This window comes from Colletotrichum tamarilloi (genome assembly GCF_030869305.1).
Source record: "Colletotrichum tamarilloi strain Tom-12 chromosome Unknown Scaffold_157.1, whole genome shotgun sequence".
NCBI lineage: Eukaryota > Fungi > Ascomycota > Sordariomycetes > Glomerellales > Glomerellaceae > Colletotrichum > Colletotrichum tamarilloi.
In genome coordinates this window covers 36,195-51,441 of record NW_026849540.1, presented here as the reverse complement: position 1 = coordinate 51,441, position 15,247 = coordinate 36,195, and the positions used below count along the sequence as shown (strand labels likewise).

The window sequence follows — 15,247 nt, the reverse complement described above, 5'->3', positions numbered from 1 at the left end:
GGTAGTATACGTCGGCGAGATTGGTGAAGTTAGGTACTTGAGGATGTTCTCCTTTCCTCTTTTCACCAAGTGACTTGAGGACCGTGGTCGAGGGGCTAAGGAGGCGCCAGTGGAATCCATTCTTACTCGGAAAACGTCAAACCAACGCTTAGTTTTTTGTTCGATTCCCTACGAAAGACCCTTCTTTTTCTTCATCTGCATCCCCCATCTCATCTCCTCCTGGCCATAGAATTGTGAATGGAACGTTTAGCCCTGATTCTACCTGGGACATGTCACAAACAAACTGGATTGTTGAGGTTTCAAATTTCCCGCCAGCCCATCTTTCTCATTCTAGCTATCGTTATAGCAATCGCCAACGTTTCAACGTTGAAGCTAGAAAAGACAAAGAGGATATTAGACCGGGAGGAGCACACTGCCTTGACCTGCACAGTGTGCTCTCCGTCAGATTCATCTCATCAAGCTCCAAGTGCAATCATTTTCTCATACAAGTTCACTTAGACACCTTCGCCCTCCCAAAGTCCAGCTTCTCCCACTTCATGAAACAGCCACTCAGAAAAGCCACAGCTCCCGCCGCCACAATCACAAATTGCATATCAGCAATTACACTCGCGACGTCTTGAACGGCAATCGCAACCACCCGACGATCTGCGGCCGTCCAAATCTTGGAGTCGAGACCAGCCAAAGCTTCCCGAATATCGTGATCGTTGTAATTAAGCCCCGAAAGCGACGCGTGGAGACGGTTGAAGCCGAGGTTCGAAAAGACACAACCAGCTAGAGCAAGTGTGACTGAGATACCGCCAAGCTGAACCATGATGAAGAGCGCGGTGACGTCGAGACGACGGTTCGCGGGTACGGCCTGCGTCATGATGGCAACTCCAGTCTGCCACATGCATCCGGTCCCGGCACCGATGAGGGTGCTGACTCCCATTACTCGGGCCTCGGAGGTTTGAGGTGTGATTTGAGTTTGAAGGCCGGCGCCGATCATTGCCAGGGCACCACCTGCCACGTAAAACGGGGCATATCGACCGATTACTGGTATCATGCCGGCCATGACGATTGTGAAGATGATGAAGGTGAAGATGAATGGAAGTATGCGGACGGCGGCATCGACTGGCTCGACTCCCTTTGTAAAGGCAAAGAACAATGGTGTGTAGTACAAAGCGATTCCGTAACAGCTGCCGGCAGCCATTGTTCCAAGGCCGACGAGGGCGATGGTTCGGCTCTTGAGGAGGTCTGCAGGAATCGCTCGGTGTTCTTTGCTAGTGAAAAAGCAGAAGTATTGCTGCGCAATATAGATGGCGTATATGACACCCACAAAGACCCAGGCCACGATCGCTGAGTGAGACGGCCACTCCCAAGTGGAACCGCTGAAGATGAGAGCTGAGCACAAAAGGATGAATCCGGCCATGTGCAGAACGATGCCGAACCAGTCGATGGCAAGGAGAGCGCCGATAAGAGGCGTGCTGACGCCAACCTCGATGGGAGGCAGAGCTACGAAGTTGAGGACGGCGATGACAGCAAGGATGGGCAGATTAAGATACATTGCCCATCTCCAAGTAGCACTTTGGTTCTCAGCAAAGGCTCCTCCGATTACGGGACCTAATGTCAGTCCAATTGCCCACGAGACAGCCATGATACCTTGGACACGAGGAAGCTCTGCTGGAGTCGTGAGAAGGACGTTGACCAGGATACAGCTATATCACGCCATCAGCTAATGCGAGCCCAGTGAACGAGGGAGTCTACACTTCACTTACAGCTGGTAGATTCCAGCTCCTCCAACTCCTGAAACTGCGCGACCGATAATGACGGAGTTCATGCCGGTGGCGGAACCAGATACGGCTGCACCAATGAGAAAGATCAAGGTGTAGGCAACTATCTGCAGCTTTACATGGCCCAAAAGGGCGAGCTTGCGAACGAGAGGAACCATGCAGACTTGGGTTGCCGTGTAACCCGTCGCAACCCATGGCAGGAGATGGACCTGGCCAAAGGCTTCGTAGATCGGTGGTTGGATATTCGCAATGTTACTGACATCGTATCCTACATGTTGACAGGAGAACTTAGCTAGTGTCTACAGGTTGTGTGGAATTGAAAGAAACGGGTGGCCTCACCAAGCAGCATGCCTCCAAGGAAGAAAGCTGACTGTATGCATGGCCAACGCCAGGCTGCCATGCCATCTCTGGGGTGTTTGTTCGGCAACACTCCATCGATGGCTTCCTTGGTCTCTGGAAGAACGCTGCCTGTGTATGAGCTCCCTCGCTCAACATCAGTCCCGGCTGTGGGCTTCGTGTCTGTCTCCATAGCTTCCTGGCAACCTTTTGTGATGTAAGGTAGGTGGGTATGGTCTTCTGAGCTTCGTGTAAGAGGGCCAAAGCCAAGCCGCAGAAGTAGACTGTGAGACACAAAGAACAAAGTTGCTGCAGTGTTTGATACAGGAGAGAAGATCAAAAGGCAATGGGGCAGTCTTCTGCATATATACAACGCACTCTTCCGTCGGAGAATTGGCATCTGCCTGGGCAAGGCAAGGACGTGCCGTATCTCTGCTTTGCTTCGGACGGGAATCGCGGCGCGCCACACCCACTCAATCCTTACCGCCCGCCCGTGTCCTGCTCTGCGCCCCAGCGGCATGCAGTTTGCTTCAGCCCGCCCCCGGGACGGGCCCCCAATGGTAGCCGAGTTCCAACGCCCAACGCATTGTTTCCCAGCATCAAAGTTACAGTGAAGTTCTGTTTAGGTTGAGTCACCAGGATGGACCACAAAAGCCGTGTGATGAGATCGAGCAAACAAGCCAAATGTGGCTGTACGTCCGAAACACAAACGGCGGCAACAGAGTTGGAACCAACGAAGACAATTTGACGTGCTCTCTCGATCCCGGTGCTGTGCCGCACTTTATTTTGCAACCAACAACGCAGCGATTTACCCATAGGCAAACACTCTTCTTCGATCGAGATGAGCGGTCGACAATGCTCAAGTAAAAAATCGGAAATGGCAGGACTCATAATTCGCCGTACAGCCTGATTTGGTAGTCGCAAAGAGCCCAACATGTCAACACCAATTAAGCCTCAAAAGAAGTTGATAAGCTCACGTCAGCCCCGCAATCCAATCTACTGGTACAATGTCCATCCATACTTTCAAAGTTTGACGTGTCGATAGGGCCACGGAAGGAACCTCGTAGAGCCGGTTGTGGTAAGATTGCCCTTCCTTAGCGGCCGCAACCCCCGGCTTCCGACCGCGTGCCCACCTTGGTTGGCCCGCTGTGCCGGCAGGAATCCATGCAGTGAGATGCAGCCAGGGATTTGTTGGCCCCCTCCGACTTCAACGGATTGTACGAGCCGCCAGTTTGTATCTGAGCTATTCCAAACTCGCTGATCGTCCCATGTCGGGCGGCTGAAAAGCCTTGGCGGGGGCAGAGTTGGACTGAGTTCCAACGGCAACACGGATACTCATCGTGTGAGTTGCTTAGGGTTACCTGCAGGTGCGAATTGCTCTATGGTGGGATTTAATCAAAAGCCTGTGAATTCGAAAACCAATGATATGCTCTTGTTGTCCTCGCTTCGCCTCTATCAGCTTATGTCAAATTTGCCCAATCTCGACCTTCTTGGGGAGTCAGTAGGACAGGATTATCAGTTGGAGGAGCAAGGATGATACAAGGTAGGATACAAAGGAATTCTTGGACCCCAACAGCTCCGAGCCTAATCGGACGCAGTTACGGTTTAAACGAAACATTGACTTTACGACCTCAAGTCCAGTCCTCGAATCTGAAAGTTGAGGTCAGCCACAATGTCTCTTTCTCTCTACCTGACCGAAAGCAAACAAAGCCAATGAGGCAGGGTACATGTACGTAACAAAGCCTCCAGCGCCGCGAAGACATCGGCGCAAGAACCCCACTTTCGTCTAAGCTTCCGCGTCCCGCTCCATCATCCGGTGTTGTAGGATCTCCAAACCCAAACTACTCCGTACCTCACTCACACAAAGCGAGCCCGACAAAAATCACGACAAAGAGTCGATTGAAGCTACAACCTTTGCTCCACGAACAGCAAAAGAGGAATCAAAAGGTTTCGTGCCCAGAGGCGGATTCGAACCGCCGTCAACACGGATCGCTGTATAGAAGAACCACAACGTATCATCCTAACCAACTAGACGATCTGGGCTACGGGTACTAGGGCTGTGGACCCTTGCTTGACGGGGCAGCTCAGAAACGGGTAAATGAATGGCTGCCGTAAGCCAGGGCAGCAATTCGACCGCCCATCTTGGCCAACAAGATGCCGGATACCTTCTCAATAGTGAACATTTGCTGTTTCAATGCCATTCAGTAAATCTGAAGTCAATTTCAATTATTGGAGACAGTTGTGGAGGATTCAACGCTCGCACATTCTTTGGGCTACCTCACAGCGTAAAGCTGCGTTTGCAATCGGAGACCTCTACATAGCTCAAGTCTAGTATGCACTAACTTGATTTCAAATAACCGTATTCTCTCCCTCTAGCCGTTCCCTTTCCCCTATGCGAGTTCTTGAAAGAATCTGTTGAGGTGCACCAGGATCGGAGTAAAACAGGCATGGAGGCTCGCGTCTAATAAAAATGTTAGAAGTGCTTGCTACGGTAAAGCTGTTCATGTCGCTCGACCAAGACCATGTTCTTTGCTTCGAGTAGGTAGACCTGCATTGTCCTCGACAAAAGAAGGTTTTCTATTCTTGCCGAGATAATAAAGGTCAAGAACTTTGTTCTAATTGTCATTTGAGTTGAGTCGATGAACAATGAACTGGTCCTTTGAAGCCGTGAAACATTGACAATACAAGACACAATCATTGCAGTCATGATGTATTTAAGGTAACAGGAATCCAGAAAAGAAAGTGTCTTCTCGGAGCATCTTGATCATCTCAGCTTCTCTAAGGCCTCCAGGAGCAATATTCATACTTAATTATCACAGCATTTACAGCAGCATCTCGTAAGTCAACTAAACCCCCACCCAACTAACAACCTTCACAATGGAGAGCAATATGCCTTATGGTACTCCCGGACACTCTGGTAAGAGATGGGTAGAGTCATCAAACGCAGATCGTTCACCAAAGAGGCCTCGTCTCAACATCAACACATCGGGTAACGGACCAAACACACGTTCAGTAACCTCCCCTATCCCCCTTAGTCCAGCAACAGACATCTTGTCGATCTATCGCCGAGGCCCATACGTTCCTCAGGGAGGAACTGGCTCTCAGATCCAGCCAGTCCCCAATTTCCTTCAGCTCAACCCCATCCAATCGAACCGGCCCTCAAGCAGTCTGCCAGTTACCCTCCCTCCTCTCAGGTCCATCATCGCCAACAATTTTCAGTATGCCGATAACCAAGCTTGTCGGACATGTCCTCAATGCTCCGAAACCATTCTAGGCCCGGAACCCATCGGCACCAACGGACGACCCGTCTCCACCGTATGCGAGAACTGCAGGCAGGGCAACGTCAGGGAGCAGGTTCTCCGTAACATCGCCGCTGAAGCCCTTCTCCTACTCAACACCGGCGTCGTCCCAACCCGCGACAACACAGGTGAAGCGTCAGTGGCCCCCGTCAGCCCTCCAAAGCAAGATGACAGTCACAGGCTATCCCAAGAGTATCAACAATTCCAGCCCTATAGGCCGCTCCTCTGCGTCCGCTGTAAGAGGCCAGGAGTACCATGTGCTCCCGGACGACGACGATGCGCAGAGTGCATCTGCATCCTCGTCGCCTTTGGTCCAGACGATGGTTCTGGTTTCCAAAAAGGTAATAGTCAACCCAACCCGTTCAGAAACGTCCCTCTCTCATCTCAAAACCTCACTAGGCCGCCAATCCCTTGCGACGTCTGCCACGTTAAGACCGTGCCTCCAGGCACGAAGCGCTGCGAAGATTGCATCGCCCCAGACACCCCAAACACACCGCTGACAGCTTTCTTCACCGCACAGGGAATCTGCGTCATATGTGAGCGTAACCACGTAGTGCAAGGTAAGTCCCACTGCAGAAAGTGTCTCTTCGAGGGAACGACCAGCGCCGAGCCCCTACAGGCTCTCCAGAGCCTGCCCGCGGCCGAGATCATGCAGTGTACGGGTTGCGGTCACCAAGTCCACAGGACTACCGAGGGTTACTGTCGCGAATGTCGAGACAACATGCCGGGCGGCAGCGGGAACAAGTCTCAGGGCGGGGCGATGGATGTCGACGACGAGCCTGCGGAAGCTGTGTCCTCCACAGGTATCTTGACGAGAACGAAGTGCGGTTGCCAGAAGAACTTTGCGCGACTAGGCAAAAAGTTATGTGCGGATTGCCTAGCTGCCAAACATATGGTCGGATGGAGAGGATGGACTGCGTGGAGGAAGACACATTGGCCAAGACCCGGTCGCACGAACAAGAAGCATTAAGCCTGGTGTGTGCAAGCCTCAAGTGAGGGGTGGGTATTCAGGGTTGGTGGCCCTTACTACTGAATCTGGTTCAGTTGAGTTGAAGAAGGAAGCAATGCTTCGTTTTTTTAGTCGAATTGCTGCTGAGTGAGAGGTGGGTGGGTTTAAGAGGATAGGCCAGCTCAAGGCAAGGTGGAGATGACTGAAGATGAAGCTTTCCGCAGGCTAGAACTGTCGATAGGCGACCTAATAGATGGAGTCAACTTTGCGAGAAGTCGTCGTGAACTTGACCAAGCACTTGATTGTTTGTTTGCATGCTGGAACACAGAGCTTTTGATTACATATGCCGTCATCCCCAAACTAAGAACCCAGGTTTCAAACAGAGAGACTCTGCAACAGCCTCGCCTAGTCTATGTACCGTTGGCACGTCTTCCGCCACGTTTACTCCTCTCAATGTGGCCCTGCAGCACCTTCTTCGTCTGTACCAAACTCCTCTTGTTCTTGTACTTGGCCTTGTTCAGCGTCATCATAAAGTTCTTCTGGCGCGCCTTCTCCTTGTTCGTCGAACTCTTGCCCTCGGCTTCCTTCTTGGACCGGCGGATGGCCTGCGTCGACTTGTGCTCCTCGCGACCCGGCTTGCCCTCCTGAGACAACGCGACTCTCTCCTCCTTGGTCGTCTTGCGCAGCCTGGCGGGAGCCTCAATCTGCTCAGCCGTAAGGCCGTCGTCTGCGTGACGGGCCAGAGCCTTCTCAGCCTCCTTTGAACGTTTCGAGGTCTTGCCCAGTGTTTTGTTGAGACTGGCCTCCATGCGCAGCTCTTGGAGTTTCGCGAGATCGGCAGGTGTGAGAATGGTGGTCGTGGCGAGTTTTTGTATCCGCTCAAGTTCATCGGCGTCCTCCTCCTCGTCCTCCTCCTCATCATCCGAACCGTCATCTGCTGTCCTGCGCTTCTTCGGCGCAGGCTCGTCTTCATCATCCGAGTGATCAACGTTGATCCAACCGCCGGAGTCGTCGCTGTCATCCGAGTCCACTTCCCAGTCCTCTGACTTGTAGCCCTCCTCATCCTCGTCTTCGTCCTTGTCGGCGCCGTCTTCTGGCAAGCCCTTGGCGGCACGCTTGAGCTTGCGCTGCTCCTCCTTGTATCTTGCCAATAGTTCGATACCCTCAATGCCTCCAACTTCCTCCTCGCCGAATCTCTTCGTCTTGATTTCTCCGCTTCTAAGACCCATAGACGCATCCTTGCCTCGGTCCTTCTTCTGCAGCAGATCAGCGCCAACCTCTCTGTACAGAGACAGAAGACCCTTGGCCGCCATCATTGTTCCCTTATCTTTGCTCTTTCTGTACTGAACAAGATCTTGCAACAGTGTATCGGACATAGCCAGGGGCTGTCTGACGCAAATTTCACGGATAGCATTCAGACCAGCTGCAGCGACTTCGGCGGCGGCGGCTTCTGAGACGAACTCGTTGGCAATCTTCTGGATGAGGGGCTCAACCGCATCAGGGGGAACCAAGCTATGCGTTCCCTGGGCCAGAGAAGCCAAATAAGAAGTGACCGACTCTTGGCGGGGCGTGAGGAATTTGATAAACCAGGAGTACAGGCTGATGATGGTCAACTTGTGAAGACCAACCAGTCTCGTGACCAGCTGCAGGACGAGGAGCTTGTTCTCGTGCGAGAACTTTGTCTTGGTGCTTTGCAGGTGCTTCTGGAACACGGTCTCGGCGAAGCCTTGAGGGTCGTGCAGGAGGTGGAAGGCGGAGAAGTTGAGCGGGTGAGGCTTGCCCTTGCCGCGCTCCTGCTTGTGAATCTTAGCAACGGCCTTCTTGTATGCATTCGCCTGTTTCTTTGACTTCTTGTTGATGCCGATCTGATGCTTCATCTTTTGCAAATCAATCTGCTCCTCGTCACTGCTGTCGTCCTCCAGCTCCTCACGCTCCTTGTCGCCACCGAGGAAGAAGCGCACGGAACCAACGACAACCTTTTCGTTGTCGGAGAGAGCCGCTTCCTTCATAACGTCGACCGTCTTGGCATCGGTCCAAATTTGTCGCTTCCACAACTCGCGGGTCAGCTTGACAGCCCAAACAGCTTTCGGTGATGTGCGGTCGGCCGTGATGAGGTTGTAAAGGACGGTCTGGATCGTGCGGTTGAGGGGGTGGTTCGTCGCCTTGGAGTTCGCATTGCGCATCTCGGTAAGGATCTTGCCGAACAGGAGCGTTCGCAGCGACTTGCTGGGTGATGACACAAGAATGGGGAACAGCGTCGTGAGATAGTACGTCGAGTCAATGACGTCCTTCTTTCGGAGGAGCGCCAAAGCTCCGACAATCTTCTCGCGCAATTCGGGGTGCAGAACCTCGTGGTGCTGCAACAGGATCGCCTTCAGGTCGTCGGGGAACGCGACAGCATGCTTCGGGTACAGGTCGACGGTGTGAGCGAGGAGATCGACGAGGTTATGGAAAGACTCTGTGTACTCTCTCGTCGCTGTCGTCGGCGAAACGAGGAAGACCTCGCGCTGGCTCTCGTACTGGCCCCATTGCTGGAGGAAGTTCTCTTCGTACGACTTGGGATCGCGGCGGATCTTGTACTGCAGGCCGGCGCTGTGCTTGTTAGTGATTGACGTGTCGGCTGGATCGCGAGTGACTTACAAGTCGACGTCGACCTTCTCGAGGGCGGTCACCTTGCGCTTTCCCATGGTTGCTATTTTCGCGATTGGAGTCGACGAATTGATCGGTGTCTGAGCGACGGCGGGGGACCTGACCATCAAAAATCTCGACGGTCGGCAACTTTTTTTGCTTATCGTTTATCTTATCACAGATAATCAGCTTATCGGTGTCAGGAAGCAATTTTGGTGGGTCCGTTGGCTGCACTTCACCAATCGGAGGCAGTCAAACACGGACCTTTGTCCCTTCCTCTTGAGGCATCGCAAGAGAGAAGTACTTAAGGTAGTCGAGAGTACTCATTCCCACGATCAAAGACTAAGGTATTGAGAAAATCGACATTTGTTTAAAATGAATATGAGGATTATTAGAAACTCGGCTGAGTCTGGTTGAAAAGTGAGACTGCTGATGGTGGGGATACTAGAGACAGCGGGGAGGTCCTCCAACATCAACATCTTTCACCACAAGATGCTCACCCTGGTGTTTTGCCCGTGCTGCACCCCGGTCACTGCCAGGCTATCTTGAACTGAGGACTTCAAGTCAAGTGGCAAGTGTCTGAAGCGTACTTGGCCTGTAAGAAGATGCTTGGTCGAGCAAAGTAGAGCATGGCTCTTCATCGCTTTCGCGAAGCGCCATGTGAACAAGGATAAGTACATCCAGTGCGGGCTAATTCATGTCCATGTCATACGCACTACAAAAACTAGCTATCATTTTGTAAAAGAAATTGGCGGAAGTGTCTGAAACAAGAGGCCGCGGAGGCGTGGCATCATGGTGTGTTCCAGGAATGCTTTCTAAAACAGTGAAAAGCCCTCGTAACTCCATAAACTTCCTAAAGTCGCCGGTCCGGCGGCTTCATTACGGGAAGTTGTCGTAAGCATCCGCTTTTTGAAAGGGCAGGAGAGGCATTCGCCGCCCTTCCCATACAGGATTATATAAATGCCAAATCAATTCCCATCAACTCACAGCTTGAATTAATACCATCAGTTCATCGGATCTTCAACTAGCTTACAGAAAAGAAAGGGGCATTTACGTTTCTATATATGATCGCCGTCTAGTCAACAATGAAGCTCTCAATCATTGCCCTTGCCTTTTCCATCTTTGTAGGAAACGCGTACGCGCTGCATGTAAGTTCTTGACAACATATGGCCTTGCCACCTTCCAACCCCGAAGCTGGAGGACCCTAAGCGCTACAATTCATTCAACCCAAGCGTTCTAACAGTATTTTGTCACAGAGATGCTCTTGTCAGCTTGGATCATCGTGCCAAAGCTTCTTTCAGGTGGAGGATAATCAGAGCTGTGGCGACTTCTGCAAATCAAGCTTCAGTAATGCCAAGACGTGTTGATTGCAAATCAGTGTTGTGAATTTTGTAGTCAATTTGCATATATGGTTTTTAAGACTTTCTAGCCTGGGAATGTGATAAGAACTCAGGATACGGGCAGTAAACGCAATTCTCTGTTGAAGTCGCATCAACAGAGTCCCAGCAGAGCTGAGCGGTACAACTTTGGGAGCAGGATGTAGGTACCCCAGTAATCTTTCCCCAGGCAATTGGTCCGTAGCCTCTTTGTGAAGTGTCGCAATTGGATGGATGGGGACGTATCAGAGGGTTCAAAAAGTCGCAGACCGCCTGATCTGATAAAGTAGTTCGCCTCAACACTTCTTTAGGCAACCGGAACTTTTGCTGCCTGGCGCTTCTCTTGGGCAGATAGGTGATCAAAAGGCCCCTGCAGGCTGGTGAGGCAAAACACAGAGACCCCCGTCAGCCTATCGACTCTTGATGTAACACAGCTCTGTCACAACTCGCTCTAGCACTGGTCGTCTGCATGGTTCCCATAGCTCTAGCACCTCTTAACAAGCCTTGGCAAACACCAGGCGACCAATGCTCTGCGACTGGTCTTTTGCCATGTAGCAGAAGTCCCCGTCAGCTCACCAGGTTGTACTTTGCTTGGTGCTGTGCTCACAAAAGGTCCGTTTATCTGAATCATTCATTCATTATAAGTTGAGAAGTGAACTGCACGACCATCTAATGACATTTAGCACTCTCATTTGGATCTGGCGCAATACTTTCAAGCTGACACTGGGCACATCACTTTCGCTAAGTCGAGGAAACTACCGACATCTCTTTTGCATAGTCGTAGATATCGCGGCATTGTTCAATTGACCGCCGCCATGTCTGCTATTAAGTGGGATACTTGGAACGATGAGATCACTCAACTCTACGTCACTGAAGACAGATCTGCGGAGGAAACAATCAAGACTCTGAATCAGAGACACAAACTAAGGATCACGTACGTTTAAACCTTTGTCCACCTCTCGGAATATTCTCATCATGCCTCTAACATTGGAGAAGTATAAAACAGTTCAAGAAGCGCTATTCAGGCCTCAAGAAGGTGCGCGCCAACGAATGGAGAGCCATTAAACGAGAGATGCAAAAGCAAAAGGCCGCAGGCAAAGAATGTCTGATCTTCCTCAACGGGCGCCAGCTTGACCCTGAGCGGGTTGCTAGAGAACTGCGTCGATATAGCGGCATTCGCGGTCGAGATGTGGAGGATGGTGGTGTCCCAATTGGTGAGTAGTCTAGAACCCTTAACTGAAGTAGTCGTCGAGCACCAGATCTCTGAAACAGATTAGACATTGGCATCGATACATCAGGCCTGCACCGGCTAGAATTGCGCACAAAGATCCTCCCCAGGAGCGATACTCTGTCAGATACCCGGTCGAGCATTGTACGGCTTCCCTCCAGAGCGGATGTCACTCATGTCGCAGACCCTTGTGGCCCAAATTTAATGAACTTCAACCCTTCCTCTGCAGATGTGTACTCCTTTGATTTCGATTGCAGTAACATCAGCATGAACACTCCTTGCTTCACTGAGCTTCTGGTCCAGAAAGGTCCCCAGGACATGCTACACGTGCAAAGCATCCCTCGTCCACGAAGTGGTCGAGAAAGTCCTGACGGGACTAGCGAGGGTACGACATCAGCGATCTCCCAGCGATGGTGTCCAACACCAGATTATGTTATTCCTGACTTCTGCCTTTCTGAATCAAGCATGGTATTGAAAACTCGTCCCAAAATACCAGCTCGCTTCTTGGGGATGCTAAATGGAATTGCATTAAATATCTCTCGTACGTAATAGCCAAAATGTCCCCAAAAAATGCTTGTAGAGACATCGCTAATAACAGCCGTAGAAGTCAATCACTTCATGAAAGCCCTTGAAAGGGATATCAGTACTTTTGCCTCCAAGGTGGACCAAGTCCGGTGGCCATCTTGGTGGCAGGAACCATGTTCGGGTTCGGGTTCCGGCTGGATAACCCTAGCAAGCGGCGATCCTTCTCTACTTTTATTGAAGCCGATCTACTTCATTGCCGAGAATGTTCTTCGGCGAGACGACGATAGCTTGGAAGATGACGATAACGTGGATGCAAAGGATTGCCAAATTGCTCTGTGCCAGAATGAGCGATTGCTGAACCTATTTTTCTCCATTGTTCTGCATCTCATCTGCAACAACATCACAGGAATCCATGCAATTCCCTCATTCCTCCAATGGGTGAATGAAATGGATGTACTGGGTCAACTTGCGGTGTATTTGAAGATGAATCCCAGAGATGCTGGAGCCCTTTTGGAAGCAGCTGTACGTCGGCTCAGACTAGGTCTATCTGAAGACAGTCGCCTTCTGGCTTATCGTTCCAACAAACACTCGTGGGGGGAGCAGCTAGTCGACTTCTTCGACAAACAAGGGCTGGGAGTTTCCCCCGAACTGTCTTCACTTCTTCTTCACGCCATGGCAAGAAATTCGACCGTATCAACTGCAAGGGCATTACTTTCTCATGGAGCCGATATCAACTTTACCGCACCCATCGGATTTGAACGTGGCACTAGACCTTTTCGACGCCCCGTTCCCCCAATCGGGCCCCCGCTATTTCAAGCCATATGTTTCGAGAACCCTGACATGGCGGAGTTTCTCATCGAGGAAGGAGCTGAAATCAATGACTGTTACCAGGCGGGTTCTCCCAAGTTGTCCTGCAACGCTCTTAGTATCTGCATCTCCGAACTTGAACCATACGTTGCAGATCTTCTCGTTAGGAAGGGAGCTCAGATACCTCCGTCGATCAAAGTCGATTTGGGGCCCCTCCAAGTCAAGTTGAGGAGTGTATTCAATGATGGAAAGTATCCGCTTCTTCGGCAATGGATCCGTCATCACCTGCCACTCATTGATCTGATCGTTCAAGCTGCGAGCATCGGTAACAGCGAGCTATCCAAAGTCCTTCTACAAAACAACATACTTCAGGAGATGGCTTTGGAATGCGCCTTGCGTCGAGCCATCAAAGTGCGAGACACTCTCGCTGTGCAAACGCTACTTCAACGTGGCGTGAATCCAAATCCGCCGCCATGTCAGATTGAATGCTCAAAGTTTCTAGGTATTGACGAGGAATTAGCGGAAGAGGCACCAATTCTTTTGGCCGACAATGCTAATATCGAAGGGAGAGGAATCACGTATTTACTATTGCTTGCTGGTTCCCATGTGCCCGATCACGTTCTTGTCGACATTTTCCGACGGAGCATGGATGATCAAGGCATGGTACTGCGTCACAGTGATATGCTGCCATTATACTCCCTTTTGGTATCGAGAGTATCAGCGATGCCAGTCATTGGAGCTTCCGCCTTGGCAAGCGCAGTCAAAACAAGAAGCTTGATCTTATGCAGCTGTCTCCTTGATCTCAAGGCTCCCCTTAACTATTATGGAATCCAAAGAATGAGCTGCTTACAACAAGCGGCACGTCAAGGAGACTTGCTCCTGACGCGTTTTCTCCTTGAACGTGGCGCGGATGTTAACTTTGCTGCTCATGAGGATGGAGGACGTACGGCACTGCAGAGTGCTGTCGAATGTGGTGCAACTTCAGTTGCAGGTTGTCTGCTCAGTGTCGGAGCAGACATAAAGGCCGCTCCGGCGAAGAGGAACGGAGTCACCGTGCTAGAAGCTTTCGCAAAGTCTAACAAGGATGCCTACTACCCGAGATTAGCAGCCAGAGCTTCGTCCATCGACCCGGAGTACCAAAGAGATCAAGTTTCAAAATTAGGAGATTTTCGAAATTGGGTGGCCATGGGCGCGCCCATCAATCGCCTGAAGGGCGATGACAGTAGCTTACTGCACCACTTGGTATATAATTTCCATTACGAATGCCTGCAGTCAGCATTGGAACTAGGCGCACGAACAGAAGCCAGGTGGCACGTGGATAAGAACATTAGTGTGTTTCAGCATGAGCTTGAGCATGAAACTTCAAAGGGCATGAAGACTCCGCTTCAACTTGCTGCATACTTGGACGAAGTTGAAGCTGCTCGCTTGCTACTCGAGTATGGAGCCGATATCAATGCCCACCCGAGCGACGAGTACGGCAGAACTGCGTTACAGGCAGCGACGTGTAACTTCAGAGAACAGTGTGGACATGAAATGCTGCAACTTCTGCTTTCCTTCAACCAGGACATCAACGCACCACCAGCATATCAAGGAGGCCTCACAGCCCTACAGGGTGCAGCAATAAGCGGCGATTTAGTTGTTGCCAGGATGCTGCTCGAGCGAGGTGCAGATATCAACGCTTCTGCCGCAGCGGAGGACGGGAGGACGGCGATCGATGGAGCTGCTGAACACGGCCGGTTGGAGATGGTGGAATTCTTGCTCGAGAATGACGCGAAAGGAGACCCAAAGACCGGGTTCTCCAGGGCCATTGAACTCGCGGAAGCGGAGGTTCATTTTGGAATTGCGAAAGTCCTACGAGAACACGTTGCCACGTTGGCGCTTCGAGATTTTGATCTGGTACGTGGAGTGAATAACGACCTCGTCGGACCTCTGCCGTCTCCGGGGTTCGTCTTCTCAGACGAGGCCATTGTGGATTTCAACTTTGAGATGCCGAGTTGAGTATCTTGTATCAACGGCTGAGTGACGTCATATGAAGACATAGGTTCTGCTGAGGATTGGAGTTTTGGCAGGAATACAGCATATTCTAGACAGTTCCAGCATAATTTGGACGGTGCTGCTGTTAGAAGGTACGATGGCTCGGCGGTATGACTCTGACCAAGAGCGAAAGTTCTGTAAGGAGCTTTTCGATCTCGAGATGAGAAGGATTTTTCTTCAAGTTTTAGTACTTTGTTGTTTCAATGGCCGGTAATACATATTCAAGAAAGTAACATTTCGTGTTAACATGGAATATGGAGTCAAGTTAGGACTATAATTACACGTGTGCGATCAGG

The 15,247-nt window shown here is 51.1% G+C and overlaps 5 protein-coding genes across 5 annotated transcripts; 2 read left to right on the top strand and 3 right to left on the bottom strand.

The window, feature by feature from the left end:
• Positions 1-490: 490 nt before the first annotated feature.
• On the bottom strand, positions 491-2,298 carry CTAM01_15325 (major facilitator superfamily transporter; the record flags this gene model as incomplete). The annotated part of the gene is made up of 3 exons (XM_060531322.1): positions 491-1,694; positions 1,755-2,037; positions 2,109-2,298. The coding sequence occupies 3 exons, from the start codon at positions 2,296-2,298 to the stop codon at positions 491-493; spliced, it is 1,677 nt and encodes a 558-aa protein (XP_060374108.1).
• Positions 2,299-4,010: 1,712 nt separating this feature from the next.
• On the bottom strand, positions 4,011-4,124 carry CTAM01_15324 (uncharacterized protein; the record flags this gene model as incomplete). The annotated part of the gene is made up of 1 exon (XM_060531321.1): positions 4,011-4,124. One exon carries the CDS (start codon positions 4,122-4,124, stop codon positions 4,011-4,013), a length of 114 nt encoding a protein of 37 aa, XP_060374107.1.
• Positions 4,125-4,982: 858 nt separating this feature from the next.
• Positions 4,983-6,374, top strand: CTAM01_15323 (uncharacterized protein; the record flags this gene model as incomplete). The annotated part of the gene is made up of 1 exon (XM_060531320.1): positions 4,983-6,374. The coding sequence occupies one exon, from the start codon at positions 4,983-4,985 to the stop codon at positions 6,372-6,374; it is 1,392 nt and encodes a 463-aa protein (XP_060374106.1).
• A 389-nt stretch (positions 6,375-6,763) lies between these two features.
• Positions 6,764-9,040, bottom strand: CTAM01_15322 (uncharacterized protein; the record flags this gene model as incomplete). Its single annotated transcript, XM_060531319.1, has 2 exons — positions 6,764-8,945; positions 8,994-9,040. 2 exons carry the CDS (start codon positions 9,038-9,040, stop codon positions 6,764-6,766), a joined length of 2,229 nt encoding a protein of 742 aa, XP_060374105.1.
• Positions 9,041-11,172: 2,132 nt separating this feature from the next.
• CTAM01_15321 (uncharacterized protein) lies at positions 11,173-14,915 on the top strand (the record flags this gene model as incomplete). Its single annotated transcript, XM_060531318.1, has 3 exons — positions 11,173-11,291; positions 11,354-11,571; positions 13,786-14,915. 3 exons carry the CDS (start codon positions 11,173-11,175, stop codon positions 14,913-14,915), a joined length of 1,467 nt encoding a protein of 488 aa, XP_060374104.1.
• Positions 14,916-15,247: the final 332 nt, after the last annotated feature.